We start from the raw sequence: 20,872 nt of genomic DNA, 5'->3' as shown, positions 1-20,872 counted from the left end.
CAGGAGCTGCAGACTCTCATTACCAGCCTCGGCCATGTTTTCACTTTGCTTTTCTCAGGTACGTACCCCAGATCAGTAAGTAACAGCACACTTCAGGATGAGGTTCATACAGCATAAGGTATTTATTTTACAATATAAAAATGCTCCACCCATCTTTAAAATAATTTATTTTAGGTCTTTAGAAGCTGTAGTCATTTGGGGATTTTTTTTTTAACAGTGGTCCATCCATATGTAACATTTTGCTTTAAAAACTCGAGTGATAATTACGTTAATCCCTATAATGTTGTCTTACCGTGTCCATATAACTTGTATCATCTTGCAAGTTGTTACAACTGTGATAGTCGCTGAAGATGATACATCCTGTAGGCTGAGTCCTGTGTTACAGATAGAGTTTAATAAGTTCGTCACTGACAGCTGATGGAGTTAATACACCCAGGTCTGTAAAAAGTAACGTAATTAGCGACGGTGATGTGTAGTCGATCCAGGGATGCTCCTCTGTTAGATTCTGACTTGTTTTCAGAGTGTCTGCTTTGTACTAGAAGGAAAGGGAGACCATTAGTTATTACACAACTGCAGGTGAAAACGGCTTTTGGGCAAGAGCAGCGCTACAGTCCAGAGCAGATGTTTGTGGTAAAACTGAAAAAAGTCAATTAAAGTGAGGCTTGTGCCGCCCTGGTCTCAGCTGTTTTATCTTTATAAAGTACAACCTGTAGTTGAGAAGCATGTTGATTTAACTGCATCTTGCCCTCACCTGCTCCTGTGCCCCAAAGGAACTGCTTTAGGAATGATGTGTTAGTGTTATGACTAATTATGGCTGTTTGATGTGTGACTGTAACATGGAGCAAATCTGTATTACGTAAAGTAAATGACGGTAGAGAGACCCAGATAAATGAAGACAAGCTTAGATGAAAATTGTTCATAGATACCTAAGTGTGCATCTGAGCTGGCTAAGAAATAATTTGAATTTCTCTTACCTTAAACTTATCTGGGACGTCCTGCTGATTTAGAGGGAAAAGTCTTACAAACTTGAAACTTTCTGCTACCACATAAAATGGCTTATTCTGCGCTTTGGCACACACAGCGATTTGATTAGTGCCAATCTGTGGAGACAGATGGAAAACAACATGCAGGCTCAGTGCTAGCGTGACAGAATATTGCTCAGTTTCCAGCAATAAATAGCTGTTTACTGGATAACATGCAAATAGAAAAGATTTTTCAGAAAGCCTTGAATTAGTCATAGAAACCAAACTTTAGAGTTCACAGAATGATGTAATAAACTCACTACCTATTACCTTGTTAATAATGCCTCCGCTTTCAACAACGCCTTCAGCACCAACTAACACCAGGTCCACTTTCTCCATAATGTAGCTGTTCAAAGGGGGAAAAAATCCAAGTCTTGCTGGGTAATGTAACAAATGACGTACTGAACAGAACAGAAATTAGTAATTCAAACAGTCTGCCACTTTTCTGAACTAGTTTCAGCAAATAGCTTAAGAAACCCCCAATGACATCATGTATGCAATTTAGAAAAAAAAATAGCCTTTTTGTATGGCACCTCAGGTTTTTATTTCTTTAATTAATGACATATATTCCCAAGTTCTACGCTTAGGTCTGACTCCAGTTTTCATTCTAATGTGCAAACAGCAAATACTTGTTCTGTAGCAGGAGCATTCTCCTAATTGTGCACCTAAAGGTGTAACTTGTTTAGCCGGTTTGACCACTATGACAAACCAGGTTAATAAACTCTGTCGTTTGAACAAGCTTCTAGGGAAACATACAGTCAAAATGAAAGTGTGGTGATGGTAAGATGTAATGATCAGACTTACCCAACTGCAGCATCCAGAATCACAGTCACAGGAATGTTCAGCTGCCTCAAGGCCTTTGCCATTTTTTGCCTATTGAAAAAAAATGTGAAGCTTAAATGTTTTTTCTTTAAGATGAGTGCTAGAAATGTATTAGCAGAAAGACTGAAACCCATAACTGCCCATGTTCCCTTGCTTGTAGTTTTTGTTTATTATGTATGCTCTAATAGAAAAGAAGTTATTGTGCAGAAATGGAAACAAACGGGTTAAAACAAACGCAACAAAAGTCAAGTTAGTTTGTTTTAGATGCCAGGAATTACAGCTACACAAAGATGAGTCAGTGAACTATTATTAAGATGACAGATAACCTAAACTGTCTGAGCTTTTTCATCAACAGGGTGTAAGAAACAAGTAATAAAGCACAGAGTGCATTGCCAGAAGTTATTTTAGTGAAGTATATACTTCACTTTACTGGTCATCCTTGATTCTAGTGAAAAACTTGTTAACATGTATTATCCCGTATGTAGGATTTAGTGCTTCCCCTGCACAACAGTGTTTGCTCTGAAGAGGGAAAGCTTGCTCTCTTGCCATCAGTAACATGTTTTATTTGGCATCTTCAGACATTGTTAGCTAAGTGGTTTACTTTGCTATGTTTAAGATAATACTGATTATCAGTTTTCTCCCAAGGGAAACAGAGGTTGCCTGGCACTGATCGAAACTTTGTAAACCTTTGAGGAAAACCTACCTAACACTGTTAATAGAAGTTACTTGCCAGTACTGTTGTTTGTTTGTTTTATTTTCATTTGTCCAGAATAATGTGATATTATTAATGAGGATTACCATTTAAAATGTTGCAAACAAGCCTAGCATGGTATGACAGATTTGATGCTAGCTGTACCTTACCCTGTTAACCGAGACAAAACGCAAATGAATGAGTACTTGCCCTGCTTGATCTGGCTGTGATTCAGTAACATAAACACTGAATCGCTTCTTTGACTCCACAGCTGCTTCTAACACTCTGAGGACCACTCTTGAGTAGGCATGTGTCAATATTCGCTGTCAAAATAATAATAGCCAGGCATTACTCTTTTGCTGAGCTCTGGGAAACCTTTACTTAATTGTGAATGATGTCACGGCTTCTACTTCACGCAGCTGCCCATCAATGTTAAATAACCTAATGTCACTCGTGTTCTATAAGTCACAGATTAGCAAACCACGCTGTGCGCTGCTGCCAAGGGGTGATGATCTAGTAGTTTAAATGGTAACTCGAAGCTGTGACTCCTCAGTACCTCTTAGAAGTAAATCACAGGTTAAAGTCGGATTGCACAGAAACTGAAGCAGGGAGAGGGGAAAATCTTAATAAAATAAAGCGCTGGGTGATATTCTATCCATGTGCTCGCAGAAGCCACCATCAGAAAACACTGCAGTGAGTTTTAATGAGCTTCCCTCTCCTCCCCTTGTGCGTTTCCCTTGCAGGAGGAGCAGAGTAGCAGGACCAGAGCGCCCCGGCCAACTTACAGCCCCGTCTCTGATGAACGGATGGCACAGCTTGGCGATTTTGTTCCTCGAGGCGGAGACTTTGGTCAGGAAGATCTCCCCGCGCTCGATCATGATTTCTTTGCACTTGGAGTAGTCCTGCAAGACACCGAGATCTCCGCTGTGCGGCGGGAGGCTCCCGCAGCGGGTCCCGCTCCGGCGCGGCGCCCTTACCGAGTACTCGAGGGACGTGAGGCTGATGAAGCGCAGGAACAGCTCCCCGCCGGACGACACGGCCACCGACGAGTCCACCCGCGACAGCGTGTCGATGGCGGCCCGCAGGCTGCTCCTCAGCCCCTGGATGGTCTCTCCTGCGGGGAGAGGCGGAGGAGCCCGGTCAGGGGAGACCCGGGGGACCCCGGCGGGGCTGAGGGGGAACCCGGACCCACCTCGGTCCTGCTTGAGGAAGCCCAGCAGCGCGCGGATGGCGGCCACGGCCGAGGCCACATCGGGGTCGTTCCTCAGCTGCGCCCTGAAGGTCTCGATCAGGTCTGTAAGGGAACGGGGGGCGCGTCAGGCCCGGCCCGGCGCTGCCCCTCCCGCCCGGCCCCGCTCCCGTTACCGTCCGTGCTCATGGCCGCTCCGCTCCCCGCCCCGGCTGGACGTGACGCGACCCGTTTGGATGACGCCACGGTGGCGTCATCTCCAGGTGCCGGCAGCCGCTGCCGCCGCGATGAGTGCGGGTGAGGCGGCGGGAGCCGGGACGCGGTCGCGGGGCGGCGGGAGCGGCTGCCGGGGCCTGGCGGGGCTCTGCCGCCGGGCTGCCCGGGCTCCGTGTGGCCTATGGCCCCGGTGCCTCCGGAACGAAGCTCCGCCAGGCCCGCGCTGCTCCGCGGTGCCCGGTTCCCCGTGTTCCCGCCGCGGCTGCGGCTCCTCTGAGCTCCCCGGGGACCTTGGGGCGAGCTCGGGGTGACGCTGCCGCCCTGTCGCTTTTTCAGATGATGAGCTGAGCCTGCTGGTCGTGGTCATTGACACCAACCCGATCTGGTGGGGGAAGAAGGCGCTGGGAGAAGCTGAGGTACATCTGTGGGGGTTGGTGCTGCAGCTGGTGATTTCCGAGGGAAATAATTTATTGAATAAATATCTTAGTGAGTGGGGAACAAACGAGATTAGTCTTCCAAGCTATGTCCAAAATATTGTCTACTAAAACAGAGATAACATAATGGAATACACTTTTAAAAATAGCAACCCAGTGTTGTGTATTTTTCAAAGTTTTTTTCTAAATCATAGAATCATTTTGGTTGGGAAAGGCCTTGAAGATCATCAGGTCCAACCATTAACCCAACACTGTCAAGTTTACCTCTAACCCATGTCCCTGAGAACCTCATGTCCGTCTGTCCAGCCCTCCAGGGACGGTGACTCCAGCACTGCCCTGGGCAGCCTGTTCCAATGCCCCACAGCCCTTTGGGGAAGAAATTGTTCCCACATCCAACCTCAACCTCCCCTGGTGCAACTTGAGGCCGTTTCCTCTGCTCCTGGCGCTTGTTCCTGGGGAGCAGAGCCCGACCCCTCTGGCTCCAAGCTCCTTTCAGGCAGTTCAGAGATCAGAAGGTCTCCCCTCAGCTCCTGTTCTCAGCTGAACCCCCCAGGTCCCTCAGCCGCTCCCATCACACTTGTGCTCCAGCCCCTCACCAGCTCCGTTCCCTTCTCTCCACTCGCTCCAGCACCTCAACGTCCTTGTCATGAGGGGCCCGAAACTGAACCCAGTGTTCAAGGTTTGGCCTCCTTGGTGCCCAATACAGGGGGACAATCACTTCCACTTAGGAAGAACTTTCAGCATCTTAAAACTGAAGTTCTTTAACTGCAGTTACCTGAGAAACTTATACATTTCTTAACTATAAATGTTACTGTGCTGTGTCTACTACTTCTTTTTCTTTTCCCAACAGTTCACCCTATCAAAATGCATCGATGCCGTGATGGTACTGGGAAATTCACACTTACTTATGAATCGTAACAACAAGCTGGCTGTCATAGCCAGTCACACACAAGAAAGGTGTAGTTGCTTCTTATCAGTGTAAAAGTTTGAAGTGTACCTTCCTGTACCTGTCTTCTGATTTTTTTGTTGAAGTATATAATTGATACCAGATTTAAAATGCATTAGATATCGTTGTCTTAAGAGCAGCAATTAACTAAAACTGTGTGGGAAAGAAGTAATGTGACTTATACAAATAAATGAAAAGGCTTATAAGATAAAAGGGAGGTTTAAACAGAGTTTTACTTAAAAATATATGGAGAGAGAGGATGGGAGAGATGTGACAAGTAGGACGATGCAAGTGACAGAAGTGTCCTGTTTGGGGGATATTTATACCTAGATATTAGTGAGTCAGGATTTACTGCTAAGTGCAAGTGTGGTGCCTATTTGCCAGTTCTCTTAAAACACATCTTGAAAGGGGGGAGGTGAATGTGGATTTTACTCCATTTTGGGTTTGAAGATTGCCTGCTTTTCTATGTCTAAAGTATTAAAATTATTTGAAATTATACTTCAGAGTATTGGTGTCTACAGCTGATTAGTTTATGGTATTTTTTAGAGACAAAACACAAATACTTTTAAAAAATTTTCTCTGTTTCAGCCGTTTCTTGTACCCTGGGAAGCGCTGGGCCGTTGCTGATCTCTTTGGAGATGGTGGGAGTTCCATAGAATCTAATTGCTCTGGCAGCAGGGATGGAAAATATGAATTGTTAACAGCAATAAATGATGCAATTGCAGAAGAGATTAAAGATCTCATGACAAAAAGTAAGGAAAATAAAAGTCTATGCTTAATATACAGAATTGCAAAACACTTTTATGTCAAGGAGTTGTAAGAATGTCCTTTATTTTGATTATGTGAATTTTAATATATGTGAAGTAGATAAGTTTATTACGCAGGGTGCTTAAAAAAAATGGACCCAATTTGAAATCACTGTATCTCTGCAACCACAAACTGTCCGTGAATGAAACTCTTTCCACTGGAAAGGGCAGGGCATAGAGTTTCAAATTCTTAACACTTGATAACTCGTTAAACCGTTTGTAAATTTTTGTATAATTGCAACATGTTGCCATTGTGCAATACACTGCTTTGAAATTGGGTCCATCTTTTTGGAACACCCTGTACCTGACATTTCAGGCCTCTGCAGTAATACTGTTTGCCAAAGATCAAACTTGTAGCATTTGGTATTGTCAGTTTTAGGAACTGGTTTTATATATAAGAGTAACTTCTCCAACTTTTCTTGTGTTGCAGCTGAAATGAAGGGCGAGCAAACAGAAACTCAGTTAGCAGGATCACTTGCTAAAGCTCTTTGTTGTATCCTTCTGATCGTAGAGTCTTCAAAGCCTTTATGTATTTTTAAGACTGTTTCTTATAATATTAATTATGCTTCAATATAAGTTTTACTGTTCCTGTTCTATAATAGTACTCAAAACTGAAATGTTTGCCTAATAACTGTGAGTCACTGAAATGTGTGTTGGCTGAGGTGGTGAATACGTGGTATGGATGCTGGTGTTATTTCCAAGAATAGATGTAGATTCCTTAATGTCAACTGACACAGATATCAACAGGATAAGCAAAGAGGTAAAAGGTAACGCCTCTTCTCCTTTTTTAAATACTTAACATAAATATTTGAATCAGAATAACAGATATAAGTGCGTATGTCCATACGGTCAAATAGGCCTGTGTTTTGACACATGCCCATTTCCAAAATTGTGTCTAATAGGTATAGGTTTATCCCCATCATTTGAAGTTGGATGGTTTAAACTGGGTCTGGGTGATGATTTGATCATTAGTCCACGCTTGTATTCTGATTTTCTATCGAATGCAAGTGAAACAAGTAAAGTTGAAACTGGAATCTGTACAACATCGGGAGGCTGAGAGGAACTTTTGGAAAGTCACCTGATGCACAAATCCTCCTCCAAAGGGCTCTGACAATACTTGAATTTCTTACTCAGATTTGGTTTTCCTTTCCCAGAGGTAGATGCAATGTACTAATACATTTCTTTTTCTTTTCAATACTTAGCCAATCAAGAAATAAAATCAAGGATTTTGGTAAGAACTTCTGCTGTCAGTTTTCTTTCAGTCCTGCGATCCAGTGATATTATATAAGCTAACAAGTTTGAATTGCTTTCTTTAGGTCATAAAAGCTGCAGAAGACAGTGCATTGCAATATATGAATTTCATGAATGTGATCTTTGCAGCACAGAAACAGGTGAAGCTGGCATTTCATTGTTATATATATTATCTTTTATTAATGTGCAAAGATAACAAAACTGTTCATTTCTCTTATTATGATCTAGTTAAAGGTTCTTTGATATGAAGCCTGTCATGGCCAGGGGAAAAAGTGGTAACCAAGTTTAAAAAATAAACCAGAACAATCCATATCGTAGTTTACTAGACTAATGAAAGGTTACTGTGGAAGTACCAGTAGTAGCCTTTTGTCCCTCCTTACAGCTAATGTGTATGAGGTACATTTGATGGCACTTCTTTTTTTACCATGTGTTAGAAGGGACATACTGGAGGTTGGATTTGTGTTTCTGATAAAGTCAAAGAGCTTCCCTAAGGCTATTGTGGTCCTTCTGCTGTAGAAGCTTGTGCATTTATATGTGGAGCGTATTTATAGCGGAAACAGATCGTGACAATAACACTGAGGTTACATTAGCCCTAGCTGAATTTGTTTTTTGTGCATGTCATCTTTATTCTTGCAGAATGTTTTGATTGATGCCTGTGTCTTGGAGTCTGACTCGGGTCTTCTACAACAGGTACAGACATCCTATTATTTGCGTTTATCCTAATTCATAGATTCTTCGTGCTATATGGTTTGACGTGTTCTTAAGCTCTCTCTGTTGTTTCAGGAGTGGGTGTGCAAATCTGTTCAGTGAATCTGACAGTTCCAACATGCAGTCCTTGAGCAGTATGTGGATATTTTAAATACCCTGTTAATCTCATAAATCTTAACAATCTGATCCTGCTCTCCGCTTTCCAGGCTTGTGACATTACGGGTGGTATATATTTGAAGGTGCTCCACATGCCATCCCTTCTGCAGTATTTGTTGGTAAGTCATTTGAAAACCACTTCAGTGTTTTTCCTGTGTCAGATGCGAAATCTTACTGACTTTGTCGACAAGGCAATACAGCAAGACCATTCCAATTTGCAAAATATATTTGTCTCTGTTCTTGCAGTGGGTATTTCTCCCTGATCAAGAGCAAAGATCACAGCTTGTCCTCCCACCTCCCATTCATGTTGACTACAGAGCCGCATGCTTCTGTCATCGAAATCTTATTGAAATTGGTTACGTGTGCTCTGTGTGCTTGTCAAGTAAGTTTATAAATACTTAAGAGTCTGATTCCTTACATTCCAATGAACCGTTTTACTGAAAGCAAATTCTTTTATTTTCCAGTATTCTGCAACTTCAGTCCTATTTGTAGCACATGCGAGTAAGTGTTTCTTTTTCTTGTCTTAGGGATGGGTGTGGAGATGTGTTCCGTGGATCTGACAGTTCCTTTTTTATGTTGTTTCAGGACTGCTTTCAAAATATCATTGCCGCCTGTTATGAAAGCTAAGAAGAAGAAATTAAAGTTAGCTGTGTAACAACATTATGTAAATACATCATTGCCTCTTCCAGTAATTCCATGCAATGGAATATATGTAAGAAATTGATGGCACTGTTAACTGGATATGAAAGAACTGTGTGCAGTGTTACTACTTGTTTCTTAAGGGATAGATATTTAAATCATATGTTTTCTACGCAGCTCTTTAAGTAACAAATCACTGTATTACCATGTAACCTGTACTGTTTTAAATATTCTGAGAGGAACCAGAAGTTTACAGACAGACAGACCCTGTGAAGTAGAAGTTATTTTAGCCAATGTGAATATCACACCTCCAAAGTATTTTCAAAGACAAGAAAGCTCGGATTCTTTTTTGTATAAAGGTAAGAACAGCAATTTCTGGTGTGTAGGGTCAGCATCTTAACACTCTTTTATTCAGGGACTTGAACTTCTTGCCATCTTTTTCTAGCAAGTTTTGGTCTGGGACAGCATCAATTTCAAAATAAATGAGCAAGATTTTCAAGATGGCTTAGAACCCTTTTTTTAAGATGCTAATTCCCCTGCGTATTCCTTTGACCGTACTGTCTTTGTGGTATTTCTTTCTCAGTCGGATCTCTGTTCATTGTGTGAACAAAAAGCCGCCCCTTTGTTTAAAACAGCTTCAATAAATGCAGTCTAGTTAATGCTGGTTAGTCTTTCAGGTTGTATTTTAAAACTGGAAAACAAAAGATTAATTGTATGTAATATGACAGTAGGCACACTTTTTGTTTTTTACTCTGGTTTTATGTGTGGCATTTGGCAAGTAAGAAGGAAGGGGTTTGGTGTGTTTTGTGTCAGAAATGAGGGTGTGCTGTGTACTCAGGTACATGTCTTTGGTTTAAACAAACAAACAACAAATCTGCTTTCAAAAGGTAGCTGTATCATTTGGTGTCTTAACCTGTTGCAAGTAACTGATGTCTCCTCAAAGTAAAATGGACAGCAATTGCTTCCTACGTAGAAAAATATATGTATTTTTTTTCCTCAATGTGTATACAGGAATTCTATGTCGTTTCTTGATACTCTATTTTCTTTGAAGGCTGTATTTATAATTTCCTTTGTATAAAACTTTTGTAATAAAACCTCTTCTTTTTCAAACGTGGTTAAATATTGCTACAGTAATAAAGGATATTTTTAAGGGCGAGCCGCAGTTTTACGGTATAGAAGTGCGGCTGTTGGGGACGCGGCCTGTGTGCGGGGAGGCGGCGCCGGCAGCGCTTCCCGCCCTCTCCCGTTGCCATGGTGACCCGTTGCCATAACACGGCGCTGCCGCTCCAAGATGGCGGCTGGGCGGGAACCGCCGCCTCTTTAGGCGCCATGGCGGCCGCGCTCCTCCGGGCGCTGCTGCTGCTGTTGGCGGCACCCTGCTCCGGGCAGCCGGCCTGGGACCCCGGTGGGTGCAGAGCGTCAGGGGCCGCGGTGAACGGCAGCCTCCTGGGGGAGGCTGCTGAGGGAAGGGTGGCCGGGGGTGAGGGGAAGGGGGGGTCGGTGTGCGGCGGGACCTTCCCTGACTGACTAGTGGTGGGGCTTGCCCGGGTGGGCGTGAGGGGAGGCCATGGAGACCCCGAGGGGTCCCCAGGGACTAGGAGGTCGTGGGCAAAGGTGGAGCTGCTTATTTTGAACCTTTAGACCTTGGTAAAGTCTGTGAAGGAAACTCGAGTGAAGCTCCTAATGGGAACCCTGAACTTGAAACTATGTCCAAATGCTGAGGACACTGTGATTACGGGATCACAGGTTGTGGATCATCCTGATGCCCTTTGTGGCTGCAAGAAACTAAAGTGTGAGAGCTGAAGTCAGCAAGAAATGCTAAATATGTTGTTGCCTGGTCTGGGTGGTATCTGCATAGCCCAGTCAGTGCTGCAGACTCCTGCCTTAGTTCCCATGTTTACTGAAAATCTTAACAAATGTAAATTTGAAATACAGAAAGCTATGGTGAACACGCTGCTCTGGCATTTTGTGAGAATGTAAATATTGACCTGTATAATGAGATATTTTGGTGCTATTTATGACAATTTAAAGTATAGGAAGATAAGAATCTAGCCCAAGTATAAGACCTAAATATGTCTTACGGATGTTACCTTTTCCATTGTGTGTTAAGACTTGTTTCTTTTTCTTCTAGTCTTTCAGCCTTCATTTATCCATATGTCAGGGCCCAGAGTCAATTCATTTTTTCACGGAAATTCTTCAGGAGTTAATTTTTCTATCATTTTAAGTTCTGTAGATGAAGAGACAGGTAAGAACAATCCCTCCCCCCCTCTCCCCCCCCCAATAGCATGTAAATAAATATGTTTGAATTCTGAATATTTTTTTTCTGCCACTAAAATTACTGGAGAAACAGTAGTGCATTTGAATTAGTGCTTTAATTGTTACTGAAATAGGAGTTCCAAAAGATTTCTGCTGGGAAATCCTTGTCAGCTGGGCTTGAGGGGATGACTGCTTAAAGGCACCAGAGGAGTTTATATGTACCTCATTTCCTAGTCTTTTTCTCAATGACAGTGGAATACTTTTTAAATTTTTATTTTGATATAGGAAGATTGCAACTTGCAAATTGCAGTGGAAGTACAAGAGCTGGTGCCTGGAATTTGAATGTAACACCTGGTGTGGTATGTAAAATACTGATTCTTCAAAATGGGAGGGACTGAAGTGTCATATAGTAAGGGCTAATGAAACTCTAGTAAGATGTTAATGTAAGATGTTAATAGAAATAAAAATGTAGTGGTTTTACACAGCACAAACTCTGGAACATCAATATTTATTAGACTTGCCTTCAATGTTATGTTATACATAATTCCTTGGGGGTTTTATCAGCTCTGCAGTCATTCCTGTTTCCAACTGAAGGCAGCTGTAAAAACTGAAATTCACTTTTCAGTATTTGTTCTTTTCTTTCGAATTTGCATGTGATTTCTGAGGTAACTTAACCTGCATGTGTGCCTTAAAAAATTCTGTGTACAGTTCACATCCTCACTGCATTTCTCTGTTGCAGACCCTTTGTCATTCCACGCTCAACAAACGTCCTATTTTATCCAGGATGAACGTCGTTGCATTTTAGCTCTGACAAAGCACAGTGGGACTCAGACTTCTCTTTCAGAAGCTGATGAGTCGTATAAATAAGAGCAAATTAAAATGAGCCGTCAAAGCTGTCAAACTTTATTTTGCATTTTTTCAGAACATTTCCAAAGTGACTGTAAGCTCGACTCAAAACCTGCACTTGTGTTTGCCCAATGCCACTGACTGCTGCGCGGCACCTCTCTGCGTGGTGGAAACGCTTCAGGTTTTAGCTTGTCGTGATTCAGTGATGTTGGCGCATCTCCTGATTCAAGCTGAAATCTATGCCAACTCTTCCTTTGCAGGAAATGTGTCGGGTAAGTGTTCAGATATGCTAAAGAAGAAATGGCATTTTGGCTGTTTTTTTTCCTCTCTATATAAAAACAAAACAAAACCAACCAACCAACAAATTGGGACTTGGGCAGCAATAAGAGACACTGAAAAATCATTAATGGAATTTAACAAATGTTTTGTACACAGTCAGAATAACCTGCAATGCACATGGTCTATTTATTTGGATTCCAGTCCATTTAATATGATTTTATCTTCTTTTTTTTTTTAATTCTTTTACAGAAAATGCAAGTGTCATCCCAAACCAGGTGTTTCAGCCCTTGGGCTCTTGTCCTTGTGACTTGACAGCTGGAGCGTGTGATGTTCGCTGTTGCTGTGATCAGGTACTTGTTTCCTATTAAAATTTGATGAAGTGTTTTCAAAATGTGTAGCTTCTTTCTGTTGTCTGGAGGGAGAGGTGCTGAATGCTTCAGACTCGATGGGGCTAGAGGGCTTGTTTGGATTTTCCAGTGTTTCTAATAGGAAATATGACTTTTCTCTACAAAATGGGTGTGATTTACCTGCCAGTATGGCTGTGGTGCCTGTGGTATTGCAATTACTGTGCTAAAAAGTGACCATTCTTTTCCCTTTCAGGAATGTACACCAGACTTGAAGCAGTTATTCAATGGATCATGTTTCACTGGCGTGTTTGGTGGGGATGTAAACCCACCTTTCGATCAGCTGTGCTCTTCTCACTCAATGGAATATACCCCTGATTGGTTTCCCTTCCTCTGTGTACAGTCTTCTCTTAACAATACACCATTTCTTGGCTACTTTTATCATGGCTCTACGTAAGTCTTAAGGAAATTTATTTTCTCAACGCATACATTAGATGTGCTGACAAAAATATAACCTGTTTTTATAATGAAAGTTATTTTGAAATTGGAATCTAGGGTGGGAACTTTAAACGGAGAAATGTCATTGTTACTATACAAGGACGTGGGACATGAAAGCAAATGTATAATTGCGTAAGGTAGAGTGCAAAGAACTGTCTAATTTTTAAATTTATTTGCAGTTCTACACCCAGAGTTCCTCCATTTAAGATCCCTTTACAAACTTCTCCCAGGAAACTCTTCACTGGTTACAGACAAGGAGATCCAATTATGACAGAAGAAAATGAGTATTTTACCATTCCCCAGGTAATCACTTCATGTTTAGGAGCTCTTGGTTCTTCTTGGTTTGTTTGATATTCTCTATATACCACACTCCTTGTGGCTTTGTAACCAGATTCTGCAACTTGCTATTGTGAGGTGGTGGAATATATTTTTCACTGTCAAAAAAAAAGGCACAAAATCATTATCAAAAGTAAACATTATCCTTCCAGGTCCCCCTGCATATCCCCCCAAATGGTAATTAAATTATTTTAAGAAGTAAAAGCAAGCTTGGCATCCTGATCAATAGTTTATGGCTTATCATATTTCTGTATTTTTTGGTTTGCCTGCTGTATTACTGAGCACTACAGTTGGTTTCCCCTTTGAATCTTAGCCATCTGGTTCTACTTTTTTCAAATTCCTTTTGCATTTAAGAGGGACTTATTGGTTATAATTATTGACAAGTTAGGATGACGCTGATCACTTGTTTGTCAAAATGTCATGTGGCTGTAGTACATACTTGCAGGATTTCACTAATAAATAGTCTTAAGATGAGAAGCAAGGGACTAGGAAAGGGCCCAGCATATCTCTGTTGAACTACCTGCAGCGATCCTTGGCTGGTCAGTGCGTTGGAAACGCCCCTGTCGCGTATCTCCAGAACTTTGATGTCAAATGCCTTTCCGATCGAGCGTCTTACAAGGACGGGCTGCCCCACGACGTGAGGATAAACACGGGCACAGGAGGTACGCTGCGTAAACCCTGACGGGAACACCAGGTGTGATTCTCAGAGCTGCTGGAACAGAACAAACCTGAGGGCTGTTGACATAGTAGCTGTAATACAACTAGGATCTTCGTTTTCTGGTGACTGTAGTTCAGCGTTTGGGGATGTTCAATTCCTCTTTCTGATGTCCTTCTTGCAAGTGTCCCACTATTTCCCAGGATTTAGGAGATAAGAAATAGAGAGATCAGCCTTTGTTTCCCATTTATCTGACTTGTGGCTACATACCTCACAACAGCATCTCTCCCACTTTCTATTTTCAGGCTGCTGCAGAGCCCTTTTTCTGTCAAGAGGGTGCAGTATCATCATTTTAGAATTACATTATGTGCATGACAAAAGCATATACTTACAAAGTGTCCTTCTGAAGTGTGAGATAATCTGATTAGCAGCATAAATATTATTTTACACTACGTAATTGTCTAATTTTGTCTATATTATTTTTGTCAGACCCGGAGATAACTAACTATGCTCTCAAAACGCATAAACTGATTGGTTCTTTACCAATTTCATAACAACAAAGATTGCATCGTGGGTGTCTGTCTCTCTTATTAGTCAGAATTACTGCAGTTTTTGGTTTTTATTCTCAGACTTCATCCAACAAAACGTCATCTATAGGACTGTCGCTGACACAGGCAAATTCATCACTGAAAGTGGTAGGTCTCTCATTTAACAAATAAGTTTCTTACATAACCTGGACTATATAAGAAATCGATTATTTTGATGCCTACCATGTTTACCTGCTGCAATCCTTAGGAGGGATCTTTTATGCTATCTAATGCTCAAAAGGTAAACTATTTTGCTTACTGGTTTAATTTACACCAACTTCATTTAAAGTTGGTCAAGAAATAAAGGTATAAAGAATGCTTTAAAAACATCTCTGTGATGAACTTTTAAGTGGGATGGGCAGACTGTAAGCAGATGTATCTGTCTGTTTTGTAAGCTCTTGTGTTTTTTAAGGGCCTTTTTCAGCCCACAGAGCAGTTATTTGCTGTAGAACAGTGATTCCCAGCCAGCAAGAGGGTAATGCAACACAAGTGGAACTAATGGCATCCAAGCTAATGTGTTTTTCTGGGCAGCGGTGGCTCCCTGGGAGGGATGAGATCAATGTAGACAGAGTCCTGAGTCCAGAGAAGAGCGTCAGCTGTTGATGGAAGGTCCAGCGCTGGGTTCTTCAGGAGAGGTTTAGCTACAAAAGGGCCTGGATCCACCAGTGTTAAAGTATTGATAAGCCAGGGGCTTGTACTGTCGCACCGTCCTCTTAAGATGGGACTTAAACAGTAGAAGATATTCTCAAAAAGATAAATGTTATCATTTCCAGAGTTTTGCTACAGTTCTTTAATGTGTTCTTTTTCAGCTACAGTAATGTAGCTTTCTAATTAGCAGTGCTTTTCATTATAGCTTTTTTTTTTTCTTCCCCAGAAAGCCTTCCTACTGCTGAGCTTCTGTGTCAAAATGTAACTTTTGCAGAGCATTATACGTTCATTTGGAAAGACGAGAACATAGAGCAAATAAATGTCACAGTCTTCCTCGGAAGTTTATGTGATGGAGGTATAAGGAAATTTCTTTTAAGATTATTTTATTTTATGTTTTAATTCAGCATGGAAATGCTGTGATGGAATCTCTTATTTCCTAATACTTCTTATAAACAATTTCCCCTGGACTCTGGAAAGAAAATTTGTGGGGCTGATTACCATCAGTTTGTACTATTTTGAATCTTCTTTCACTAATGAAGGATGGAAGTTTGTGTCCTATATAGAACATACTTTTTGCTAATATACTCATTTCAAAGTAAAGTTAGTTTTTTTTGTCTTTTACCAGAAATACTGACACAGAGATTCACGGCCAGATTTCTAAATTCAGAGGGTACTAATGCAGCAGAACTGTTGGGAAATCCAGGTATTAATATTTTGGTTTGTCTCTTAAAAGTGAAAAGAAAGAAATCTGCACTGTACAGATTATCAGTGGTGATGTTTTATATCCCTTTTATAATTCTTTATGTTGCTGGTCCCCACCATTCTGTCTTGCTGCACTGCCAACTGGAATAGCAGTGATTGGTTTTCAGGCTTTTGTTGTATAGATATTGATCATTTAAAGTGAGTGTATTCCTGCTGTAATGGCAATGTCTGCTCATTTACTTTGAGACTGGTGACATTTATTATTAAAACAATGCTAATGCTTATTGATTCTTATACAATGTTCACTGTTTTCCCTTCTGTGTTTAGGTTATCAAGTTGGAAATCCAGTGAGAGCTGCAAATATAAATGCTTCTGAGACTTTTGGAAGCCTAAACATTTGGCAGCCAGGTACTGGCTTGTGAGGCTGCAACTTCAACTGCAGTAATGCTAAAATGTCTTTTTTTTAAGGTATTTTAGTTAAGAATCTCTGCCAAACCTTGTATTTTTGCTTTTCTAGACTATACCACAGTCTTTGTTCAAACTTCAATGAGTAAGCCCCCAATGCTTTACTGGAAAATATACGTTGAATGGGCTTGTATCTGTATATGAATTATACCACTTATTGTTTTGAATTCTAATGTTTGATATTTTTTCATAAAACTGAAAGTTGATAGAAGAAAGCTCGAGTAAGATGTTTTCATTTCATAGCCGGCAGGGGTTTATGTACGTCAGCAACTTATACACCAGTTTTATTCGGACTGGATTCACTCTCTGGGTGCGTTCTAGAAGTTGCTATTAATGAAGATTGCAGCTTTTTAAGGTGAGCTATGTAGATCTCTGCATCTCCTTTGTTGCTTATAACATGATTCTCTCCAAGTGCCTCCTATCAGGGTAATTATAATAATGGTTTTGCTCAGATCTCTCTGTATTTGAATGAGGATTATGCTGCAGTGGAATGTTTGCCATTTCTTCCCTTCAACAGATAACTCAATAGTTTGTTAGTTTTTGTTGAGTGATAACATCTCTCAGAGGAAACCGACCTTATGACACAATAATGTTGGGACCCAGAGCAGTAGACAGTACAGATTGACTTTTTGCATAATCTCACATTCTTATTTTGCAGAAGAAACGTAACAGAGAAATTGAATTCGTTAATACAAGCCACTCACGTCGGAAAGAGGGACAATTCAAATTACAGTGATTTAAATGACTGGGTGGAAATTATACGTAAGTGAGGTTTGTGGTGTTGTTTAGAGTCTAAATATGCCCATACAATCAATAGAGCGTCTCAAAATAAAACCAAACTGTAATTTCAGATGCCTAAAGATACTGATCTGTATGTCTGGATCCATCCATATATGTGTACACGCACACATATAGCTCAGTATGTATACAGATACTGTTGATAAAGTGCTCCTTTTCTTATGAGCATTTTTTACTGTATTCCTGTGTTGGAAGCGTTTCACTGGACTATGACAATAATCATGTAAAATGTTATCTTTTCCATAATATTTCATTTTAAATAACTCCGTTCTCTTCCATAGGTCTTGATCCATTTAATTCTGATACGAATGTGAGCACTAGAAACTTTAATGGCATTTGTCCAGATATTCCTGCAAATCTGAATATTCGCATCATCTTTGCCGATGTGGGCGCCGTACAAGGGGTTCCCCAGCAAGAGATCCTCGCTGTGCAGATCAGGTAGACAGTTGTGTCTCTGGCGATCTGACAAATGAATGGTTCATTTTGCTTACCTAACGTACCCAGATTAAATTTTACAAACAAAAATGTTACTGTTATTTCTAATTTTTCATGCCTTTTCTATTTGCATGCGCAGCCCAAATTCCTTTGATCACAACGAGGTTTGCCTTTCTCCCTCTGAAATGAAAATAATAACAAAACTATGAATGGGTAGCAGTAGATAATCTTTCTACTCCACTGAAATGTGAAATAAAATCTATGATGCTGCCGGTAGTACACATACACAGGCCATCTGATCAGAAGAATATTGTAATTTCTTGTCACGTGGTGGAAAAGACAACGTTGTGTTGTGCTCTGGCATCTTCTTGTGAGCTGTGGTGAATGCTTTTTCCTTTCCCAAAATAGGAAATTTTCATTTTGCAAACACTTTTTCCTAAATTAATCCAAACCAAATACGTGGCACTCTGCTCTATTTTACCTCATTTCCAGGCTTTACAAGTTCCCTTCCTGCACATGGTGTTGAAAATCCAGAGATCAGCAACCACCTCCTAAATACTGTGCATTTTCTCCTTTCATGGTTATGTTTAGGCTCTAAATTTCCATTTACAGCCCTCAAGCTATAATAATGTGTATTCTTACAGTTACTCAACTGTCATATGGCAATTCCAGTGTGGGCTTATCTGTGAAAACAGCGTCAGCTTTCTTCCCATCACCACTTCTGTTCAGTTTATCAAAGTGCCAGCTCAGCCGCCTGTTCCGATGACGAGGTAATTTTTAAAAGCATTGATATTTGACATTGAATTAACCAGATGCAGCGTTGAGCAAAAGGTTACTTGGGTTTGGTGGAGTGCACACCAAGAAGGCCTGGTTCAAAGATTTATTAGCAGCTCTGATAGGGACACAGATTTTATTAAAGTGATCAATTTTATTTTAGGGACACTGATTTTATTAAAGAAAAAAGTCATAGGAGAGTAACGGGAAGTTTGTGGTTTAGTTGGTTTTTTATTTTTTTCCTGTAATCTGGACACCTTTTCACCTTTTTTTTTTGTTCCATTTGTGCAGGTGTTCTGGTACCGTAGTTAATTAACCTGTGTTTGTTTGTTTTCTTCCTTCAGATTTCAGATTAATTATACAGAATTTGACTGCAATCGAAACGATGTGTGCTGGCCACAACTTTTTTATCCATTGACACGGTTTTACACAGGTAAAAATAATAATAAGCAGTGTGGAATGCTGTGAACTGGCCTTATTGCTTTGAAATGTAATGACACGTGTGGAGTTTAGTCTGAAAGAATGCTTTGTAGGAGGGAATTAAAATTCCTCTGTTAGAAAGCATGGTCCAAAAATGCATTAATTTTTTCATTGACAATGCATAATTTCTTACTTAGACTAGTGGGAAAAAAATGACTAGGTGTACTTTGTGGCTAAGATTGACATTTTGTGAATAGGTTTTTGACAGAGAGAGGTTCTTTTTTCACTCCTCTGTAGAGTTTGGAGGGAGAAGAGTTAAATCACTTTATGATACTGTTCTCTTTCCATTTTCCAGTGTTATTGTAGTATTTTCAGTGCCCTGGGAGGGTGGTGGGAGACTTTTTCTCACTTTGCCCGTATGTTTTTTCAGTCAGCCCGTGTGAGTTCCAGTAAAAATCTGCCAGATTCGTAAACCAGTTAATTTTTAAATATTCTCTGTGTAAAAGTGTGGTGGATGTTTTATGGGAGACTCTTGTGGAATTTCAGGGTGCCACTTGGGCTCTGTTCCCAGAGCTGCATGGACAGAGGCAACTGCCCGTGTTTGTTATCTGCAGACCTTTGGGACTGGAGTTATACGAAGTATAGAGTTTCATAAGTACGAAGCAGCGTATCCCTTGCTTTCTGCTCCACTATTTGATTCAGGCTTTGCATATACTTTAATCTATATATTTTGGGTTGTTGTCTAAACTGAAATTTAGCTCTTATGTGTTTATTTTTTTCTTTCAGGAGAACCGTATTCCCGGAGTCTCGCTAAGGGCCTGGCATTGGCATTTCTTGTTTTACTTGCGGCACTTATGAGTAACCCTTGGTTTTCTAAAATATGGAATAGTTCCTTGATTTAAAAATGTAAAGAGAAACACTTTTGTTATTATATTAAGTATTTTTGGGTAAAATTTATGGATAAATATTCCTGAATTTTGTAGCCATTTTATATAAATATTTAAAGATACATAAGAGTATTAATTTTATGATATACAGAAAATGGTTGTGTTATTATTTTTTAGTAACAATTAAGTGGTGCATTGGAGCAGGAAGAGCGCGGAGTTGACTCCACCAGGGTGAGCTGTTTTGTCCTCCCGGTGGACCCAGGTCCTGCCCAGCGTGTTCTCGTCTCCCGCTGCACCGCAGTTCTTTTCCATGCCAAACATTTTTGGAGCAGGGGACACATTATTCCCTCTTCTCCAGATATTCAGATATTTCCATGCATTGACCTGCAATTCTCCTTTCCAGTTAATGCTTTGCCTTGGCAACTGATGTCTGGTCTGGGCTGCAGGGTACGGAGAAAACATTTACTACCGATGTTCTTCAGTTAATCAAAGGCGATGTTCAGTTTGGGGTTTTCTTCTGGTTTGGATCGTACAATTAATTATTTTAGCGTTCAGGAACAGATGGCCTTAGTTTATGCAAGAATTTCTGGAATCCACACGTGAGTGCTACGGGAAACCTGGGGAAATACGACTTCTGTAACGTTAATAATGTATTTTCTCTTTTACATCCTTTCACGTTAATCCGTGACTGCTGTTTTACATCCCATTTTGGGGGGTTTGCTGGTTTACATCCCATTTTGAGGGGTTCGCTGGTTTACGTCCCGTTTGAGTTCGCTGGTTTCCACCCCATTTTCGGGGCTCGCCGTGAGCTGGAGGCCGCTCCCCAGGGAAAGCTGCCCATAAGCGGCTCCCAGGGCTCGAGCACGGGGTGTCGGGCCAAACAGACCCCAGGGCTCCGGCCACGCCGGTCGAGCGGGTTCCGCGGGTCCCGCTCCGCCCGCGGCTCCTGCGCCGGGGACAGCGGCTGCGCCGTCGATTGGCCGCCGCCACGGCCCCGCCCCTCCGGAAACCTCTGGCCCCGCCCCCGGAAGCAACCGGCCCCGCCCCCCGGAAGCAGCTGGC

The 20,872-nt window shown here is 41.3% G+C and overlaps 2 protein-coding genes across 2 annotated transcripts; both read left to right on the top strand.

Moving 5' to 3' along the window:
• The first annotated feature begins 33 nt into the window (after positions 1–33).
• GTF2H3 (general transcription factor IIH subunit 3) lies at positions 34–9,984 on the top strand. The gene is given in 16 exon segments (XM_080354997.1): positions 34–58; positions 3,279–3,469; positions 3,471–3,651; positions 3,654–3,816; positions 4,277–4,356; positions 5,225–5,331; positions 5,909–6,072; positions 6,557–6,619; positions 6,864–6,893; positions 7,329–7,357; positions 7,443–7,517; positions 8,014–8,067; positions 8,292–8,360; positions 8,488–8,623; positions 8,706–8,742; positions 8,827–9,984. Coding segments are annotated over 16 exon segments (1,473 nt in total). The 5' UTR covers position 34; the 3' UTR covers positions 8,897–9,984.
• A 212-nt stretch (positions 9,985–10,196) lies between these two features.
• TCTN2 (tectonic family member 2) lies at positions 10,197–19,825 on the top strand (the record flags this gene model as incomplete). The annotated part of the gene is made up of 18 exons (XM_080355623.1): positions 10,197–10,285; positions 11,012–11,125; positions 11,422–11,495; positions 12,059–12,254; positions 12,511–12,611; positions 12,862–13,058; positions 13,283–13,406; positions 13,966–14,101; positions 14,724–14,789; positions 15,556–15,684; positions 15,955–16,032; positions 16,359–16,439; positions 16,740–16,851; positions 17,155–17,258; positions 17,576–17,732; positions 18,374–18,499; positions 18,848–18,936; positions 19,710–19,825. The coding sequence occupies exons 1-18, from the start codon at positions 10,210–10,212 to the stop codon at positions 19,823–19,825; spliced, it is 2,076 nt and encodes a 691-aa protein (XP_080211749.1). The 5' UTR covers positions 10,197–10,209.
• Between the last annotated feature and the right edge of the window lie 1,047 nt (positions 19,826–20,872).

This window comes from Nesoenas mayeri, assembly GCF_963082525.1.
Source record: "Nesoenas mayeri genome assembly, chromosome: 17".
NCBI classification, from domain to species: Eukaryota; Metazoa; Chordata; class Aves; order Columbiformes; family Columbidae; genus Nesoenas; species Nesoenas mayeri.
This window is presented reverse-complemented; position numbering and strand designations above follow the sequence as displayed.